The sequence below is a fragment of the Anopheles gambiae genome, chromosome 3 (assembly GCF_943734735.2).
Source record: "Anopheles gambiae chromosome 3, idAnoGambNW_F1_1, whole genome shotgun sequence".
NCBI classification, from domain to species: domain Eukaryota; kingdom Metazoa; phylum Arthropoda; class Insecta; order Diptera; family Culicidae; genus Anopheles; species Anopheles gambiae.
In genome coordinates, this window is record NC_064602.1 from 30,362,220 (window position 1) to 30,383,804 (window position 21,585).

General features: G+C 43.5%; 1 protein-coding gene across 1 annotated transcript in view; it reads left to right on the forward strand.

Annotated features, from left to right (window-relative positions):
- The window catches only part of LOC1280239 (uncharacterized), a 101,796-nt gene that overhangs the window by 13,373 nt on the left and 66,838 nt on the right, over window positions 1-21,585 (forward strand). Inside the window, exon 2 of the mRNA XM_061659002.1 lies at window positions 10,792-11,565. Within this exon, the coding sequence (XP_061514986.1) occupies window positions 11,392-11,565 (174 nt within the window). The 5' untranslated portion in view covers window positions 10,792-11,391. The remainder of the gene's footprint in view (window positions 1-10,791; window positions 11,566-21,585) is intronic.

Sequence of the window (21,585 nt, forward strand, 5' to 3'; positions counted from 1 at the left end):
GCGCTCCGTGTTATGCTCTGTGGAGTCCTGGCGTTACGCCAGGACTCCACAGAGCATAACACGGAGCGCAACATAACAACTGACAGCTGCCAAACGCTTCCCAAAACGCTTGGGAAAGAAGGTAAAGCGTTTCATTAACTTTCGGTCATCGCAGTAGGCTGGTAATTTTTCTACGAGCAATGAGTGGCCTACTAAGGATGTTCAAAATATGATACCAGCAATAAAGCGTTTTCTGAAGCGTTTAGCAGCTGTCAGTTGTTATGTTGCGCTCCGTGTTATGCTCTGTGGAGTCCTGGCGTTACAGAGACAAAAAGTAGCTCAATTTTGCAAACAGAGCTACTCGTCTCGCGCGACAGTTTTGCTTCATCCGAAATAATCGAATTATCTACTTTGTTTACAAGCCAGATTAATGCCAAACGCAAAAAAATAGATTTGAACACATTTTAACCTATTTTTGTGTGTTTTCAAATAAAAAACAAGTTGGTTGACTGAGTCAAATGAGCTACTTTGATCTACACCGAGTGAAATTTTGAGCTATTTTTCGTCGCGCGCGACGTTGTCGCTCTATGCCTATTTGGACGGTCAGAGGAAAGTGAGAACAGGTGTATTTTTACTGTGGCGCCATCTACAGTGAAACAGTAGCAAATGGAGCAGTAGTAGAGAAATTCTAAGCAATATTTATCATTCACAAATGAATCATTCACTAAGTCGGACTCGTGGTACAGTCGTCAACTCGAACGACTTAACAACATGCCCGTCATGGGTTCAAGCCCCGAATAGACCGTGCCGCCATACGTAGGACTGACTATCCTGCTATGGGAGGAATCAATAAGTCACTGAAAGCCAAGCTTACTTCACTAAGTGAGTACAGGCAGGCCTTGACCGAAAACGGTTGTTGAGCCAAAAGAAGAAGAATGAATGAACACATTGCAAGAACAGATTTAACAACATTGAAATTTAATAAAAACTAAATCCACTTACAGTGTTTGACCTATTTTATAGATCCTGTGAAGCACCCCAGACATCGAGCATTTAAAAATGTTTTCTAAACAAAAAAGACCTTATATTCAATGCTAGATCATCGGGGAAAAAACCTCTCTTTCAACGTTCAATTTGTCTCCATCGATGCAAAACTCTGCACTCGGGGAATGGGTGAAACAACGTTTTAAACCAGAAACCGTTTCACCCAAGAGCTTTCCCCGAGTGCCTGAGTGTTTTTACCTACCTTCTGTTTCATCTGCAGTGCAAAAGTTCTCAACCGAGCATTGTAGTACCTCTTTTTTTTTGTTCGAATTCCCACAGTCATTCCCCATTGCTTTCTAGAGAGCGCAATGACGTTGCCGTGCCGATAGTTGAGTAAGCACCTGGCCCACCCGTACCAAAACTCGTGGGTTTTCATTCTCAAGGACGGAACGATGTTCACCGAACGGGAGCCGGAATGCCACATAGGCTTCATGTGTAATGAGAGCCCTTTTCCCGTTGGACCCAACCAGTAAAGCCTGAGCACCTTTTACACTACATTTTACTTGATGGTTTTTCATCCTACTGCTACTGCTGTTGTTGTTGCTGGTTGGTGTTTTTTTCACCCTCACTCCCATGTGCGGACACGTTGACTCGGCTCAATTGTGACTGTTTCGCTTGTTAGCTCGCCGGAGCGAGCTATGTTCCTATGCTTTCGGGCTCGTTAGTATCAGTTTCCGCATGGGAATATCCGGTACGTTTCATTCTTACCGTTGCTGTTGTTGTTGGTTGAAAATGTTTTCCACCGTTTTTGTTTCAATGGATGAAAAAACGCACACACACACACACAAACGCAGCACCTGAACGATAGGTTGGTCGTTGGTCGTGGGAGCAAAAAAGGGAAGGTTTTTTTTTGCCGTCAGCGCTATTTGTCGAGTGGTTGAGAGAGGATCGCCAATTCTGATGTTTCTACTCTTGATGCTTGGTAAACTGGTATCGATGGTTCCTTGGGGGAAATGGGAATGATATTGTTTCTGGCTTGCAAGAACTGACTGATGTGTAACACCACAGCCCGTTACGCAAGCACATCCGACAGCGGAAACGTTGTGTGCGCTCTCCCAATGACCTTTCGATGTAATTTTGATGGAACGTTTTGAAAGCTTCCCGGGATCGTATAGGTTATGAAATCGTTTTGAGGATGTCGTACGATGTAACTATGTTTCTTTATTCTTATTCGAGTTTGCTTTTCAATGTTTTCAATATTCTTTTTCGTGGACCTTCTTCAAACTAATAGTGCCTTTTAAGGGAAAAAACTCTCTCAGGCATTACATCATAAAAATAGTTTTAAATAGATTTTCCCCCAACTGCAACTATCCCTCTTAACGGAGGCAATTTTCTTCGGCTAACGCCCAACCCCAGAGACAGCCAAGCAATTTTCTCGCCCGGTTATTACACCTATTATGCTCAATGACCCCCTCCGTCATCAATGTTGCCCCGAATAGTAATGAGCGCGCCCCGAACGACACGTAAAAGATAACTAAAGAAAGCCAGCCACGCGAGTAAGCTTTGATCGGAAAGTCTTTGAAGACGCCATAAGGATATCCGAAGATATACCGGGGTAGTGTTGTGCATTCTTATCCCGCTTGCGGTTACGAGGCCGTGTCCCCACCGTCCCAGGGATGGGCACAAAGTACATAAACTCCAAGCAAGAAGGAAAGCAAGCAAACGCGAGAGTCCTAGCCTGGCAAACGGGAGCTGTGGCTCAAATGAATCGGACGTCCTGAAACACAACCGGAAGGATATGAATTTTATACAAGGACATCCCATGGGTGGATGGGGGAGGATGCGAAGAAACTAAGAAAAGCGAGGCAGGGTGTTGTGTTGCTTTGGTTGGCACAAGAAAAATGGCGCTTTCTGCTAAGCCGTTCGCCGTGCCTAGACGTACCAGGGCCAACGCTCTTCGACGCAAACACCAGATAACCCAAGCGAAAAATGGATCAAGGGAATGAGTGTGAGAGAAAGAGAGGGAGAGAGAGAGGGGCTGAGTGCAAAGAGAAGAAGGAAGAGAGTGATCGTTATCTTTATGCTAATATTAAACAGAAGTTGTGGTTACGTCTTGGTGGTTACGTGGTGGTTCTAACGCTGCTCCGAAGTGCACACAGACAGCCAAGCTCGAAACCGGAAGCTTGGGGGCGGCCGAGAAAAGATACACTCCGAAGCCGCCGTCGGGAAGGACAACACGAAACATAAACACAGCTGAGCTTTTATTTAGTTTTCGTTTTGCTGAAACGAAAGGGGCAAATGTGGCAGTTTTTCCCGCTGCTGCGGCCCAAAACTTCTCAAACGTTGGGAGGCGTGGGCTATATACGACACACGCAGAACCTTAGTACTCCGTACCGGAAGGTTGGTTCGTTTTGGAGTGGTGTATTGAGGGAGAGATGAAAGAGCTTAGCAGAACTTTAATGCTACGTTTGCAGAGCTTCATACAACGACCACGGGAGGATGTCGTAAATTTCGCCCTTCACATCCCTTGCTTCTTGGAGTGCGGGAGGAAGGAGCTTTATCCCCGTCGTGAAGGAGCACCTACCTAGCTCGGTGTAACAATCGACTGCCCCGTGCCCCAATCATGGCGGGAAGGGAATAGAAATAAATAGTCAAATCTGGTAGCGAAACAAACGCACCCCTTTTTTCATACACTGCGTGCGTACAAATAGACCTCAGGCTCTCAGGTGGTGCGCGGACTCCGGTGTAACCATAACCCATAGACAAATTGTATTATTCTTTCTCCAAGGCACATGGAACATGTAAAACGGCCCCCGAATTTACCCAACCGACAAAAAAGAGAAACAATTTCGCTGTAACAGCTGCCAAATAAAGACGTTTGATAAATGTGTCACGGGGGGGGGGGGGGGGGGGGGAGGAAGGAAAGTTTCTCCTTACACGTGTGCTTGGGGAAGGATTTCCTTGTGTCTCCCACTCATTCTCAAAACGATTTCAGACCAAAGCGAAATCTTAATAATCTGGCACTGGCACGTTTGGAGCGTTTGGCTGGGACATGATGGCACCAGGCGGACGGGTTGATTGAAGCTGTGAGATGTTTATCTTTTGTTTATTTATTTTTTTATGCGATGTTTTGATGTTTTCTTGCGTCTAGGCTGTTCTAGGTTGGCATTGTGAATAGGTCGTCATGTATCATACCAGGCCCACTGAAGTGCCAGTCCTTTTGCAATAAATGAGGATTATGTGGGGATGAGAATTTCTATATCTGTATCAAAACAATTGCTATAAAGTTGATAAGCATGTTGTTGATGAAAAGGATAAATATACCAATAATGGTGGAAGAACACTAACATATTCTCATACTTTAGGATTTCATAATTAATTGTCGCCTCAAAAGATTACAACAACAAAACTCATGTTTTACTCGGTGATTGTCTTTAAACATAGTGAATTTGTCATTACAAGTACAGAAAGATGGTCCTTGAACAGCTAAAGTTATATCATAAAATAAAAATAAGCTTATTAAATTCATTTGATGCTTGGTTTTAAAATTTTATTTTTACTTTGACAGAAACGTGGTCCAAAACCAGGGAGAAATTCTTCCATTCCAAAAGACTTGATTGAGACTTGACAATGATTTCGTTGTGGGATGAATCATGTAACGATTTAACGTGCTAAGTATTCAACGCACTGTTGATTTAATTGACAGACGTCCATGCTTCATAGTGTCGCTATTAGCATGGGCATGTATCAAATCCCATGTGAACCACTTATAATCCTCTCTTGAAGCACAGCAAATAGAATTTTCAACACAATTCTTAGAGTTTTATTAAAATCTTAAAAATTTGTTAACATGACCATTTACTTTTCTTACTTACTGGAGAAGTAATGACTTATGTGGCTATTAAAAATATAACCTTTAAGGGAATTTTCCAATTGTTGCACACTTAAGGGAACAGAGCCCGCGTAATTTACAGGGTTGTCGAGGAATATATAGACATGTTCAGCGAGTTGTAGATTCGTTCAGGCATATAATAGACTCTTTCAGCGAGATACAGAATTGTTCGGAAGTAGGCGTAGACATGTTCGGTTATACCGTAGAGCTGTCACTTTCGTACCCCTTGGACTGCAGCTTGGATCATTCTGATCAGGAGGTAAACAAACAGTTTTCGAAAAAATAAGCTTTTTTCAACTAATTTATGTATTGAACAGCTTGGGGAATGATTATTAGCTACTTTTAGGACTTTTAAGAATGAAAAATTGAACCCTGCGGCACAGTGTGTAAACAAAATAAATGACAGCTCTACAGAATCATTGAACATGTCTACGCCTACTTCCGAACCTTTTTATATCTCGCTGAAAGAGTCTATTATATGCCTGAACGAATCTACAACTCGATGAACATGTCTATATAATCCTCGAAAACCCTGTATATGTTTTTGAAGGATAAAATCACAATATACATGTTATGCGTGCCTAGTATACATAATTATTGTTTGAAAAACAGTATTTATTTTTTATTTAAGGCATAAAAATAATAAACAATAGCAAGAAATGCTGATTTTTAAATCTAACCTAAAATCCAATTGTTGCACACTTACAAAAACTCCAAATTCTATTATTGCACACTTTGAACCCAATTATTGCACACTTTCCAATACAATGACACCGATGAAAAAAGAGCCCTAAACTGGATGTTTTTCTATCGAATAGTGTTTAGGACAATACGAAACGCTGTTACATTACACGTTTGTCTTTGGTTCAAGCCGGAATTCCGCAAAATAAGTAACGAACTTGCAGCTGCTACCGCACGCTAATCGCACAGGGCGTAAAAAAATTTATTTTGTGAGGCACAATTCTTAGCAATCTAGCTAAGAAATTTATTCGTTTTGATCGAAATGAGACGATTTTTTTTTCATTTGTGTTTAAAACATCGAAAAAGTGTTATTTAAAAAAATCTAAAGTAGTGTATTATGCGGATAAAATGCTCAAGATTAAAAAAATGCTGGTTTTTATCAAAGTTTTGTAAATATGTGGAAAAACAACAATTTATACTTTGTGTGCAATAATTGGATAAAGTGCAACAATCAGCCACAAGCAAGAATTAACCAAACAAGGAAGGTATTATATTGGTTTTCATTTCGAAATCGCCTTGCGTTCTGGGTGGCAATCATTTTATTAAAATTCATTGTCCAAACACTGACTTCCATCTACAGCACAACTAACATCCCACGCATTGCATACTGCAAAAAAACAATCGTTCACACTTCAAAACGGTTTACACCGGGGGCATATTTCAACTGCAAAATCCCGACTGCTGCACGACTGCAAAACGACACGATTTGTCACATTTCACACGGCTGCTGCAGTTAACCGGGTACACGGAAGCGCATGACCATTTAAATTCAATCCATTCATAAACCACTAAGAAACGATTATGGCAAATGACGTAACTGTCAACTGATAAATCTTGCCTGCCCAAAGAGGTGCCCCAACGCCTCACCAGCGCTCGCCAGTTCGCCAACGCAACCGCTCTGCCTGCAGATACTGGTGCGAAAAATGACCGGCACCGTTTCGAATTATCGAAATTAGCTTCTCCCGTACCTTCTGCTCCTGCTGCAAACCGAGCGCTTAATCCGATACATTGCCTGCGGGATGGCGGGACTGGATGGCGGACCGTCCCAATCGGACACAGATACTTTGTGGCAAATGATCACAATTTGCGGCCTAACCGGCATATTTCCCCTCCCGAAGCCGCTGCTTGCGGCTTTGCTGTGGTTTTGCACTCGCTAGAATGTGGCCAGACCACAGCAAGAAGCAGCGAGCCACCGAGGCTTAAATCAATCGCAATGAAATGGGCGGTTTGGTGTTAAAAGTTTGCTGCCGCAGAATCTTGCAGAGCGTAGCGAAAAGAAGCGCCTCCTGAACGATCGTGAGACCACCGCGATGCTGATTGCATAGCCCTCAGGGGTGGAAGGATCGCAATGGGTGGCGTGTTACCGTGCCGCGTGTGGAGTGGCGAGGTGTTGCTGTATTATTTATGTTACGGCACGATCGGCTTGGACAGCTCGCCCTCTGCGTAGGTTAGTGTGTATGGATTAGTTTTTACCGTTCCCGCGTTTTGTCCCCCTCTTCTTCCAGGATCGGTTATGATCAATGGTGTTGCAACCCCCGTTTCTATGCGTGAAGGGAAATAGCTTTAATCGTGTGCGATTTCTTCCCGCTGGTAGCGAAAAGCTCATCTTTTACCTAGCAGAAAGGTGCCGTTTAGATGGTGGTGGCGTAATGCAAACAAGCGCTCAACCTTTTTCCCCTGGCATAACGGTGTCAGTGAACGGTGTGTACAGTTAATCGCTAATCGATTGGGGCGTTTTATGGGATGTGCTTTTTGGTTCACACCTTTGGCAGAGGCATTACCATTATCGGGCAGATTGAAACCGACAGCGATCGATTTTTAATTAATAAATGTTATCGCAAAGATAAACACCGCGGGGAAAGAAACATGGCGACCAATTTGCAACAATGTTTATGTTGAAGGAGCAGTATAAGATGTAGTCACACAAGAAATTGTGTGCGCACGATTGAATGCTGTGCAAGCAAAGTAATAACTATTATTAAAGCAGCTAATGAACAATTCAAACCTTCTAAGGCGATACAAGAACGACTCACCTTTTAGAACGCGTCATGCCAGTATTTCCAGTGTTCTTTAAATTAAATCGTTACCGTTTTACGATTAGACTGGAATTAATGTTTGTCTCGCTAATTGCACCGCAGTACTACCTGATGTAGCACGGGTTTAAGCAGTGATGAGAATAACCGCTCCATTGCTCAGTGGATTCAATCAAAGTGGATGAGCTAGCATGGCGAGTTACACAGTTTATGGAGAGAGTGAAATAATGTTGAAAGTGTTTTGTAACTCACAATTGAATTGAATCTATTCAAGTGAGATATGAATCGGGATACAGAGAAAATCATAACACACAAAAGTGATTCAGTTCAATGTGAAAGTGTTGCTATTCAATCAAGAATTGGATTATATATTGAAATTAGTTTCAAAATAGTTTGTTTAATTCGTGTATCATTAAATTCATTTTGAATGAGTTATTGCTTGGCTTGGCGAGTTGAATGAATTGAGTTAAACCTTCCAAAAGAGTTATTTATCACACAAATGATTTATTTCACCAAGAGTAAGTTGCTTGTCTGCATGAAGCGCTAGATCACTCAGGATAATAGTAATTTAACTCAATTCAATTCACTACTAATCGGCTACTAGTTGGTGCAGACAGCTGAATCTCTTCGCCATGATTTAATTCCAATCCACTCATTTGCTCAATTTGATTCAGTATGCACATCACCAGACTCATTGCACAAAACGGTTTGTTTGGATAACAAACATTACAGTACAGCGTTTTGAATCTGCTCGCACATCCAATATCGATCGTGGTGGTGCCGCACCGGATAATGTTTTGAAGCGTTGACGGTTTATTTGCTGGTTGGGTGCCATAAAAGCGACTCTGCCGCCACCAATTGTTCCATCTCCGCCTGACGCACAAATAAAGCAATACCAAAAAGGAAATAAAATTTAAAAGCCACACAATAATGAGCGTCGCTTGAGAGTCAGTCACAGTCTGTGCAGCAAAAGCGCAGCGCACCGTAGAAGGGGAGAGCAAAAAAAAAACACAGGAGAGTAATTAAAATATTACTCGGTGTGTGGATTGCAATTGAATCGTATGAAAAAGGGAAGATGGACGGTACAAAACGGTTCTTTTAAATGCGACGTTGTTGAGGATAATTTCATAATTTGCAGGACTGTGTGACTGTACCAGGCGCCAAACTGAGCGACTCAATTAGATCGATGAAAGCTTTAAAGCCTGCCGTAACCCGGTTCTTGAAAGTGTCTGGGTCTTGGAAGGTTGCGTGGGACGTTCCATGAGACGGGTTTGGGGCAAAGCGTTAGCGTCATACTGGAAACTGCAAGAAGAAGAAAGAACACAACATGGAATTTAAATAGATAAATAAATAAGATATTTTTGGAAAAATGCCTTATAAATCGCTATTGTTAATGATGATCTTGTTCACTTGGAACACTTCATTGCACCCACTGAATTCAAAGCTGAAATTCTTAAATTCTCCAAAAATAGATCAATCTTCACTTCTGCGCTAGCTCAAAAATACTGTCAAGACATTATTACTCCTCCATTTCCCCCATGATACCGGTGTGCTATTTATGGAATGGTTCAATCACACGACCTGAAAGCTCATTTTGTCAAACTACATAAATTATGAAATCCCATTCCGGCAGTACTCCACCACCACGCTCTCCCGACAAGATCAAACAGCGGCTGGCTCAGGCTCTTTCAAAATTGTAATCATTCTTTTGCCACGAGCAAAACCGAGAACCTTTTGACGCAACAGCACTTCATCACCATTGAAGTTTATACAGGTTCGGTTTTTGCATAGTTCTTTTCATTTTTTCGCACAGACTCTTCACTCAAACACGAAACACGTAGTCTGGACGGTCTCCCGCGTGGAAGCACTTCAAGCAGCCAGTAGTGCCAGCTCTCGAACGTCCAACCGGTCGGAGATAACAACATCCAAAAGGGCTCTATTTCGATGCTAATGAAGATTTACCTATTTTTGACCTTCGGCAGTCCTTTGCGAACCGCTTTGGCGCGAGAAGGTCAACGAACAACCGTCGCTTGAGCAACGGTTAAATTAAATCCACCGACGAGACGGCGGGTGTCAAGATTGAAAAGAAAACAATCATGGGAATGGAAAAACTTGCTCCTGTCCCGTGACGGTGTGGAGCCGAGCACTGAAAGCGTTCAGCGCAGTAGTAATCTGATAGTTTTTCTTTCTATCTTTTTTTTCTTTGGCACCAAACCATTGCCGAGGATTGCAAAATATTATCGAAAGAAAAGTGAAACCAAAAAAAAACAACGACACCGAACCATTCGGAAGGAAGGAACTTAGGAGTCGAGTGACTTGTTCAAAAGTGGCAACGAAAACTATCGCACTGTGAGGAAAAAGCAAGAGGGCTTCATAAAGTTATGAAAATGATATACACAGACCACAGGCAAGGCTTCTTGCCATCGAGGAAGAACTGTAGAACGAGACAAGACACAGTGTCATTTGACGTTTACTGCAGTACAAATATGTGTGTGTGTATGTGTGTTTTACAACGGCACGTATGGGGCTTCGTGTCGCTCCCGGTACGTGGTTTGGAACAATAATTCCAACAGCTCAAAGTTGTTGTAGTAACGAGGAACATACAAAAAAAGGCGAAGGGAAAACAACATTTTCCACTAAACACACACACACATACAAGACAACAAACTCCATCCGAAGAAGAAGTGTTGTCTTTTTTGCTAATATGACGGTGGTGAAAGTGTCGCAGAATGTCCGAGTGAAAATCAATACACTGCGAAATTTTGAAACCTTTGACAGCATCAGTGGGCAACGTGGAAGTGGATTGGCAGAGTGTAGTGTACGTGGTGTAATGGTGACGGTGAAAACCCCGATTTTTTCGACGTAGGGTCGCTTTTCGCTGCAGCTCCATAAAGTTGCGGGACAGAAAGCGTGTGCGGAGTAAATGGTTTTTGGAGCTGTTTCTTGTCAGTGTGCCAGGGCGTGCGAGTTTTAAGCGATAGCGTAGCGTCTTCGTGCCCAGTGTGTTATTTCAGTGCTCTTGAAGTGTTTTCATTAGGAAAAGGACATATTTTTCGAACGTATTTACGATGTTTTTAAAGACATTTTTTAAATCCTTCCATTTAAAGCCAAGTTGGTAGAACTATTTAATTGTGTTACCTTTATCCACACCTTTCTTTACAGTACATCAGGTCTGTACAGTAGCACCAAGCACAAGGGGCAAGCAGTGTTGGAAGTGTTGGTAGTGGCAATGTGTGGCAAAGTATCAGCACGATGAATTCGATCGCACCATAGGCGTGGAAAGGTTAAAATAATTGCTGTGAAAATGTGATATTATTTCCGCAAACGAATCGCCGGTTCGAAGCGAAAGGTGTCAGGTTCGGTTCCAAGTGTGTTTTTGTGTGTCTGTGTGGTTATTCTTCACAATTCAAAATTTTGGTGTGTTTCCTCCCAGTACTCCATCACGATCCAGTGCACGGTCATAACCTCGCAATAGTTTACCATCATCGCTGTGAATGATTTTTGTTGCCGTCATCCAAGCCCCGAGAACTGCAAGCTCTGTGATGCTGTGAAGGGAGCCGACACACGCGCACGCAATTTCCTGAAGTTTGCAAGTGCAAGTCCTCTTTCCGTTCCCTTTTCCACATCAACCGCTGTTCCTTCCGGTCCTTATTTCCTCAAACGAGTAAAAAAAAGGTTGTGAATCAAGTGCAACGAACGCGTGTCTCCCGAAGCACCTCAAAGCTCTCCTGTCTATCCCCCGGTTTGTACATTCCGACACAAATGTTTGCCACCTCCGTGACGCTCGCGATTGCAAACGGACGACCGACGACGGCGACGACCACCATGATGGACCGGACCGAGTATGTGCTGGGCCTGAACAAACATCGCAACCTGGGCCCAACCGGACTGGACAAGACCACGATGGCAGCCCTGGCCACTAGCGGCAAGTTTATGGTAAGTGGCTGAGTATATTAGCGCCTTTTCCCCTTTTCCAATCAATCATTCACAGCTACTCTGTTACAATTTAACTTCGCTGAAATGTGTGTATTACTTTAAAGCTAAATGCTGAAATCTGATACAAACGATCTGCTGTGGACCACTATCACGATTAAAGCACACCATTGACGACTTAAACTGCGCTTAGCACCCAATGTCAGGCGCAATTAATAACGCATTTTCAAACGCATGATCGCTGGTTCCTGCTATCAAAGAGCCTACGGCTTGCACCTTCGGCAATGGTTCGTTTGCAAAACGATCGTGCTGTAAAGTGGAAAACCTGACCATAAATTATTCCCATTTTGTCTCACCAACACGTGAGCAAAGCTTGCGATCGTGGTGCACAACATACAGCGATTAGTTTCCATTCCCACCGGCCACAAGCATGATATCACGATTCTAAACGCGTTTCGTGTCACCTAAACACTCATCGCGTCACACCGATCGCCAAAACACTTTCACCTCAAAACAGGGCCACAAGCTGGGGCCCCTTTTTTTGCTTTACATTGGCGATTGAACCAATTAATAAATTATCTTTCTATGCGGGCATGTAATCTTGTCACATAAATTACAACGACACGAACGGAGGCCGACTTCCCGACATCTTCCCCAGCCCGGCCGCCCGCCATTGAAGGTGTGTTGCGTAGCGCCTGCTGGCTTTTCATGCTGTCGTTGGGAAGGAAAAGGCTGCAGCAGATTGAAGATAAGAGGTTGGTAGTGTTTTGGTGGTCTCTTTTCCTGGTACTTGGTTGGATAATGGTTTTGGCGGGGAGAGTATTGGATAAAGCTCGGCGGAGAAGTTTATCGATTTTCTGTGCTGAAGAGATCTTATTGAAGAATCTTTTTTTTTTACTATTGGGAAGAACGTTTGTTTATATCATATAGCTGGTTTGAATGGTTTGAATGAATAAGTTGGATCAATTGTCCAATGCTTGTCCTTTCAATCAATTATTGGTGTACTGTAATCTGCAGATTCTTCAAAATTATATATTTCGCCTAAATATTACCTACATTTTCTAAGATGTAACTTCATGCTGATGTCAAAAAATGCCATATTTCAACACTTGAATGCTCCACTGTAGCTCGTTACGTTAGTTTCTCTAAGAAAAGTTTCCCCTCAAATCTTCATTTTATATCAAGGTTCACCGTACAGACACTAAGCTGAGCTTCCCAGAAAACATGCTGTAAGATTCTTAAGCATCTCTTTCATGCTGTCCATTTTACGCACGATGTCAACATAAAGAATCCTTCCCTGCCCCAAGATCTTGTTGTGTATTGCTCTGAATATCTATCAAGGTCATCTGAAAATATCCATAAGAAGATATCGTTATTATTACGCTTCTTGGAACAGCTCCGTTAGAAGAACGAAGATGTCTTTTGCAATAAAATACAGAGATATTTTCAAGATCATGATCCTACACACCTGGGCCTTTCCATATCAAGAATTTGTGTCTCCGTAGCGAGTTATGTGTTTAAAGTTAGGGGGCTTGGAATGGTTACAGATTCATAGGAACAACCTACAACCCCGTACCACCTCCTTCCTAAGGTTGAAGAGGTGTAACCCAGCTGCAAACATTTTCCTTTAATAATCTATTAATAACCATAAACAAGCCTTGCATCCGGTGCCCACGCATGGTAACATTCTGTCAAGAAAGGGTCACCAGCAGAGCTCCTTCAAGAAACGCACACAGTGGGAGTGGGGGACCTTTTTCCGTGCGTTCCAGTCTATGGTTTTCCTTCGGCATGTCATGCCAGGCCATTTTGATCCTTTGGCCGAAAATGGCCTACTAAGAAACAGCACACCATGGGTATGGGTGTGGTAGCATACGGCTGAATGTTGAAACCTTTTCTTCCAAATGGGAAGGCGAGCCGTTCCGTTTCTCCTCCAGCTTCCAGCTGGCAACACGTTTCCGATGTGTGAAGATTCGGCAAGCAGTCAATCCAGATAGCTTCCCATCATCCTTTTTCCCCACCCGCTCGGTTGAGATTGTGATAGGTTTCCTATTCGAAGAAAAGAGCAGGAATAGCAGCGAGGAAGAAAAGAGCCAAATAAATAGCTCTCCCAGACGGTACGTCCAATTTTTGCCCAGACTGGTTCGCATGAAATTATCATAAGCTGACTGGTGAACTTCCCGGTCTCTGGCCTCGGTGTACCGTACCCTAGACTACGGTGTACGTGCCAGTCCATACGTATTATCAGATTTGGTTTCTATCGGGGCAAATGGTGAAAGAAACCCTATACCATACGGAACACACACACACACACATACACATAGGGGTGTTTTCATAGGGGCTCGGGGATGGAAAAGCTCCTATCTGGGAAAAGCTCGGCCATATTTTTTGCACTCGCTGGAAATCCTTTGGCGTGATTGCTTGAGCTGAGAGTGACGTGAAGAGCGGGTGATTAGTAGGAGCAGCATAATCCTGTCTCGATGCAGGTTGGTCAGTGTCTCTGTATGTGTGTCTGTGCACAGACAGACAGATATACAACTGTCAGAATAGACAGCAATGCAAGGGAGATGGGAGCGATAATCAGAACATCGGAACTGCTGGAAGGTGTAGTGATTGCATTTGCAGACCATCTGCCTGAAGATTCTGATGAACCATTCATGGCTTGCCTCGTTCGATGGTATTAGCATCACAACAGACAGCAGAGTTTTGGGGGCATTGTTTGAGTTTGAGCTGGAGAAATAAATACTTCAATCTGAACATTCCGAGTCGGTTAAGAACAATAAAGCAAAGTGAAAGTTTCTCCCCCCCCCCCCCCCCCATCTATATCCAGATGTGGGATTGCGATTACTGCGGAAATACACATATATGCGGGTGTTTTGTATTCATATTGTGATAAGAGGAACTGAGGGAACAGGTCCTGTGGAGAAAACTTCTCCACAATAATCGGTGAATGATTTGCCCTTATTTGTGTTGAGTGTCACAATCAGAAATTGATTTATGTTTTTCAATTATTATAAAAGAACGACAGGGAAGATCTTTAGTATTGAAGATGCAATGACTCGTACACTGGATTTTGACAAGTTTTGTTCAACATAAGCCTTTATCTCTACTTCGTCAGTGAAAGGAAAGGAGATTTGATACTTCTCCGTCTGTATAGCATCTCCCGGACATCTACACAATACACCATTTGTTCGCTTTCCTGCACATTACATTAGAACTCATCCTGTACAAAGTTCATTGCGACCAACTTGCTCTTCCATTGGCTCATTTATTTAAGCATTGTTAACATTGTTTTCTCTATCTTATCCCGCAAACTTGTACGGCTTGTAATTAAGAACTTTAAATCGTGCCCCCAACAGACATCCCATTTTTGGAGCGAATTAAGCTGGAATGTTTTCTCTCCATTTCTCTCCCGTTTCAAACTTATCGAAGCAGGAAGTACATATGGGTTTGAGTGCATTCTTATCGAACTGCTTCACTCGGACTCGGAACGAAGGACCAACCATACTTTTCTAAGTGGTATACATTAATTTTCCCCCTAAACACATCTCGCAGCCAAGGCACATTGGACTGCACTAGAGGTAGTGCCAGCTGGTTTGATCATGTTTTTTTATGTCTTCCGATATAATTACCTATCTAAACTCTCACTCCAAACACCCTGCGCGCACTGTACAGGAGAGAGAGACATAGAACAGGGAATTCAGAAAGGCAACCGTAGTAGAATGCTTTCTCCAAAAAGAATGGAATGCTGTGCGATAAGTAAAACGGGTGGGTGGCGGATAAACGGGCGCCCGTGCTCCCGATATGGCCCCGATAAATCAACCCTAATTAATGGAGATACTTAAGCATGATGTCGGCTTTATGATGGAGTGCTGGCGTTCGCTTACTGGGAAGCGAACGCAGAAGCAGAAATAAATCAAATTCATTCAATAAATGGTACGTTTCGCGGTGACGTTTAAATGTGCCCCATGTGCCGGGTGTGAATGTGAAGCAGCGTAGTAGCAAAGCGCGTACTGTAAATTAATTGTCAACAGCATGGCGCATTTCAGTGTTGCTGAAGGTCACTGATTTAAAGTAGCGTTTTCTTCTCATTGATCTGTTAAAGTCACTTCTTTGGAGGAGGTTTTTGCCTCGTTGAATCGCAAACATCCTTCACGCAATGGCAACACTTTTAGGCGTCCCGTCTTTTTGCACATCACCTTAGAAAGCGCCGTGTGTTCAGTGCTAAAGTTGTTGAGTGGTGTCCGTTCCGGTCACTAAATGGACCATCATGCCCACTCTTCCCAAGGGGAAAAAGCGAAGTTAATGGACGTTTTAATTGAAACGACCACACTTAAACAGGATCGCTTAGGCGCACCGCTCGAGCACGGTTTGTATATGGTGGCTTGAGCATGGCAGCGATGCACTCCGGGTGCACAACTGACTCGCCTGAGTGTGAGTGATTAGCAGCTAGCCCGTTGCACGTGAGAATATGATTTATGATGAATCACCACCAGGGTAGCGTTTGGAGGGAATTGCATCACACGATCCGAACGCGTGCAGCGTGACAATTTGTTACCCGTCACGGAGGTGATTCGTTTGCTTTTTTTTTCTTGCAAATTAGTTAAGTGTCAAAAAGTGTGAAGAATGGACACCTCAAAAGAGATGGCTACGCACACACACGCTCTGCTCTGACGGGACATTGCTCAAAGTCAGCAATGCCTGTGTAGCCGGAAAGGTGTAAACATCAGAAAGGGTAACAAAAAAGGAGGCTTGAAAAAAAGTCATTTATTTTAATATGATTTTGTTTGCGGCAGGGTGCGAAGAATAACTGCGGACCAAGTTCACCTCCCCCCCCCCCCCCACCATAAAGTGGTAAGCATTTATCTTTGAATAATTAAAACCTGCCCTCAGCGCGCTGTAATGCTTCTTCCTCTGCTGAAGAAGTAATTATGTTACGGCTGTAACTAGCCCCGGAAGCTGGGTACTGGAAAGGTGTGAATCAGTTTTTTTTTCCTGTAATCAAAATCAGCCGTTTTCATTATTTATTTCACCTTGTTGACCCTTATATATCTTTTTGCCATTTTTGGAGAAAGGGTTTAATGTATTGCAATATTATGAAATCATGGAAAAATTGCTCGATCGTCAAAAACATTACCTATTTTTTTAAAAGAATTTTAATAAAAACTTACTAATGCTTTGCTTGATAAACGAGGAAAGTTTCCTTAATTAAATATTCCACTAACTTATTTACATTCATGTTTAACCTAATGGTATGATCAAGATTCCAGTAACAACCAGTGTGTGTATGCTTGATGAAGGCAAACTTTGCGCAAGATCAACAATTGCACCCGATAATGCAATTCGCTGATTCTGTGCAGCGAAAATTGCATTACGCTGACAGCATTCCTTCCATCAACCGCTGCGATTCTGACTCTTGGCATGGCTTGGAACCAACACTGTGAAATGCAGCCCCTCCCGGTCCGTTCATTTTGCCGTAAACTTTGCCAAAGCACTTGAATTAAATTCAATTGTTCTGTGCTCGAACAGTGACCTCCCGCCGCGCAACGGCTACATTGGAACGGCCTCTTTTAGTCACGCATTTAAGTAACAAACCCAACCAGAAGGGCCATCAGTTTGATTTGCATGCTGACGAGCGAGTGAAGCAGAACGAAACGCTCGTACGTGGCAGTACGCGGCACACCGGCTGCGATGGTGCGTTATTCTTACAGTAAACAAATTACACAATTTCACTCGAAAGGACAAAAGTTCGTTCGAGCTGTCTGCTCTTTGCGCTCGTTACTTTCACCAGGCACGTGAGGTGGGGCGAAATATGGTTCACTAGCGTCGTGCATCCTTCGTGCGCATCACGACGACGACGACCCACAGGACGATTCGGCTGCATCTTTCCCGGGCCGTTGCATCCTGCCACTGCGGTGTGTAATGGTGGAGTAATATATTCTCCGCTCGCTCGGCGCTGGAGTTTATTTATTGTCCTGGCGGGAACGACGATATGGGTCGCCAGGGTTTCCACCGGTGCGGAAAATTTATGTTTCCTTTTTCCATCACTGGTGCAGGTCGGAGCAGAGGTAGGTAAAATAATTTCAAGTAGTTCAAGCATTCCGTTCAGCCGCACGCTTTCTCGAGCGCATGGAGCGAAGGATCAAGTGCTGGCAAGCATTTAAACTATGTTGAGCTGAGTAAAATATTTACCTTTAAAAACAAATGCTCTTGCTTTAAGCATATTTTCTGCATCGAATTTTCAACGCTATCCTGCACATCAATGTTCCTGCTCTCGAATTCCACCACCGACTTTGATCGATGGCTTTTCCACCAAGACATCTTTGTACCGAGCGGTGAAAGCTGCTAATTTGAAAAGATTAACCTGCTCCGCTATCCAATTAATTAAGTAAATTAAATTTTCCCTTCACTCAACAGTGCAAGGGAAAATGTTTACTCCCTAAAGGAATTAATTTACTAGAGCCACTGCAATATTTCCGCGAAAGCAGTACCTGGAACCCCCCTGATCCTCTCAGCCTTCGACGCACTCGAACGGATTGTGCACAGTACTGGGGCAAATAGGGAAAGCGATTTTTCGCCCGGTCTTCGAGCGATCGAGAAAAACACTTTCCACCACTTTTAGAAGGACGCTGATGGAACGCTCCACAGTCCGCAGGTTTGCAGTTCGCGCGATGACGATGTTGACGGTTGGAAATTCATTTGCCAACGATGAATGCCGCGCGCAAACCGGCCGTTAGGTTGGCGATGATAAATTTTTGCCATCCGTTCCGTTCTTGAAGCTGGTCAGCCTGGCGGAAATGGGGAAAGACAAGGGCGAGGGAAATGTGCGTGCCGGCTTTCAACGCACTCAAATAATCGCTCGGCATCGCCGGGCGAACCGGTCCGCGCCGGTGGAGTTGGAAAGTGTACAGTGAAGTGGCGATGATGGATCGTGAGTCCGGTCCATCAACACCCGCCGGATTCTGGTGAAATGGAATCCATTAAATGGTAGTTTTTGAGACAGCTTCCCAACCCTCCCCCTGGGGAAGCCAGTATTGTCGTCAGCTGTGTTGCCGTGCCGGGAGACACAGATGGAACAACAGCACAGCAGTTGGAAAATGCTTGGACGTGAGACTAGAATGTGCCGAGCAAAAAAAGGAAGGCTGCATTTCACGGGATTTAAAGGCGTTTCATCGCTGGCAATAATGTTTTGCAGGCTGCAGAAATTTTACATGATGCGTGAATTATTCTTCTAACATGATCAGAACGTGAAAATGGGATGGACATTTAATTTCTACCATACATTTGTGTATAAACAAGCTGAAATATATATTTAACAAATCATTCCACAATAGATCATTGAATTCATCAATGGATAAACGTAACTGCTTATCTAGTAGAACCTATGAAATCGATTTGATTATAATTTTCTCCTAGTTTTACACAATACAAACACAACAGTTTAATGTTTATTTTCACTCAACCTCTACGTACACCTTAGGTCTTCAGTTTCAGACTAATTATGTCAAATGATGCCTTTAATGAACCAATTTTTGAGTTGTTGTAATAATGTTTTTCCTTTTTTCCGTTCTTTGTTTTGATAGTAAATCAATCTCCTTAGTTAGAATGTTTTATGCAGTACAAAACAATATAATATATTCTATTAAAAACTCTAAATAACTCTTTTTATTGTGAAATTACACGTCAATGAAGTGAAATTCGTTCTGTTTTTTATATAAGGTTGTGAAATGATAAAGAATGAGAAAAATAAGGATAAAGATAAAAAAGATATAGAAAAAACAGGTAACAAGAGAGGAATATATAAAAAGGATAACCATATTGTTATACAAGATAATTATAGAATGACTTTAATAAAGAGCCTACTACCTACTACGAAATACCTACTTAATCGCGAATAGATTAAATTTAACACCTGATTTGTTGATCAACATTAATAAGGCTATCATGTTAAAGGATTGCATGATTTCAGGCGTTTTGTCACGCGTGTAATTGGCAGTGACGTGATGGGCGCAGGTTTCCTATTTATCATTAACCTTCTTTTAATCGTTCTTTTTTTTTGTATAAAACGCGTACTACACCTTGATCCTCGTGATAGATTACACGCGAATGTAATTAGCAAGGCTGATATGTTGGGGCAGATATTATCCGACATGAAGTGTAGGCCGATAAAACAGAGATATTCCATTGTCTTGTGATTGCTGTTCAAGTAGACTCGTTTATCTTGAGAATCACCATCGTGCGGAATCCCTTTTATTCCTTCGCATTCTCGTTCCCTTTTGCCCATTGCGAATAGACTCGAAGCGTGTTGCAGCCGAACAAACGCAACAAATCCATTAAACTATGCGTGTCTGGTGTGGCTATTTTCGTCACAGTCGTGGATTGAGTTGCACGACAACTTAATCGTGCCAGACGATGCCAGACGATCAAGGGATCTTGTTAGAATACGCGATCCTGCCTGGGCCTGATCGCACGCGCGCTGGAGATAGGGTTGAGTGTTTAGTGGAATAATTCGCTTGAAAAATTCTCTCACAATAGCCAACAAAAAAAAAAAACAAAAGAGCGAGAGAAAAACATACCCAAATAGCTTCACACCGTTTCATAAATCATCCACCAGCGCAGGCAGCAGCCACATGTCTTGCAAATTTAGCATTAAAAATTCCCCTGCATCATTACTCACGCTTTGGGGATGGGGTGTTGCGTTCCTTCCACAATCGCCCTGCGCCGGGGCCTGATTTGTCAGACACGCCCGTCCTGCCTTTGCGCAATTGATCACTGTCGCCCGCGCAGTAACGAGACGGGCACGAGACGAGCAGTAACGTGTCGCCCTAGACGCAGTTGATTATGGAGAGCCGTGCATGTCCATTGCGCTGGTCCCGTGTTGAGCTGTGCGCGAAAGGGCCAGTCGTCTGGAACAGCCGTTTGATGGCGGATGGCAGAAGAGCCATTCTAGCAGCATGCTGGAAGAACGGAGGATGCAAAAAGCAAAATAACATCATTGCCAGCGTTCTGAATTGTAGATTTAAGTGCTTTTGAATTAAAAGTAGGCTTCAGATCGGGTCGATAAGTTAAGCGCTTGGACCATCAATGAGCGTACTTGTAGCAGTGACCACGGGCGTGATCTCTATTTATCCTTGTTACGAGTGTCGAACTCAGAACGAACTACGCTCTTGGATTAATGCAACTTCCCAAGCGGCGTCCATTTGCAGTGAGTTGATTCTGATGAACCGCACCCATCCATCCATCCATCCGTTTGCAGTGTGTCTCGCGATGCGACTGAGCCGAAAGATGACGACGGAGATGACCGAGCAAGAAAGTTCCCGCCAAACACCCGCGGGGACGATGGGGTCCACACTGCGCCAGCCGCGAGGGAAGCGATTAATCAACCGACAATTAGTCTGCCTTGGAAGCAGGAATGCCTGTGTTTGCTTACGGTTCGGAATTATTAATTCAATCCAGCCTGCCGCAAAAGTAGCAAACATAAATTATAACAACAATGACAATCAAGGATGTGCACGGTTCGCGAGTACCAAACACATCCCCCCTTGTGGAACATGGGTGCTGTTCAACCCTCGCTCCCTTCTTCCTTTTGAGAAATTCATCGCACGTCAGCGGAATCACTGGACGAAATGAAATAAATATTTATCGTTTCGATTGCTCCTTCCAATCCCATTCCCGCCCTCGCGGTGGACGGGTTCGATCCTTCGGACCAACACGGTGGACAATTGGGGCATGGTACAAGCGTGTAGCACAAGAAGAAGAGCTCTCAATATCCAGCGCGTCCTCAGAGAGAGAGAAAGAGAGTGTGTATGTTAGCTTTCCGGTGTTGTTCCCATAAATCATTGTGGGGGCTATATGTATGGAGGCGGACTGGCTGCAACGTTTCACTCGGACCGGGCCCTGGGTGTAAACATTCCCAGGACGTCGACAAATCAATTTTGTCCTGCAATAAACCGACCGACCGGCGGGATGGGTTCGGTGCTGGATGCTACGGACGCGATGCTAAACCCTCGACACGAATGGTTCCCA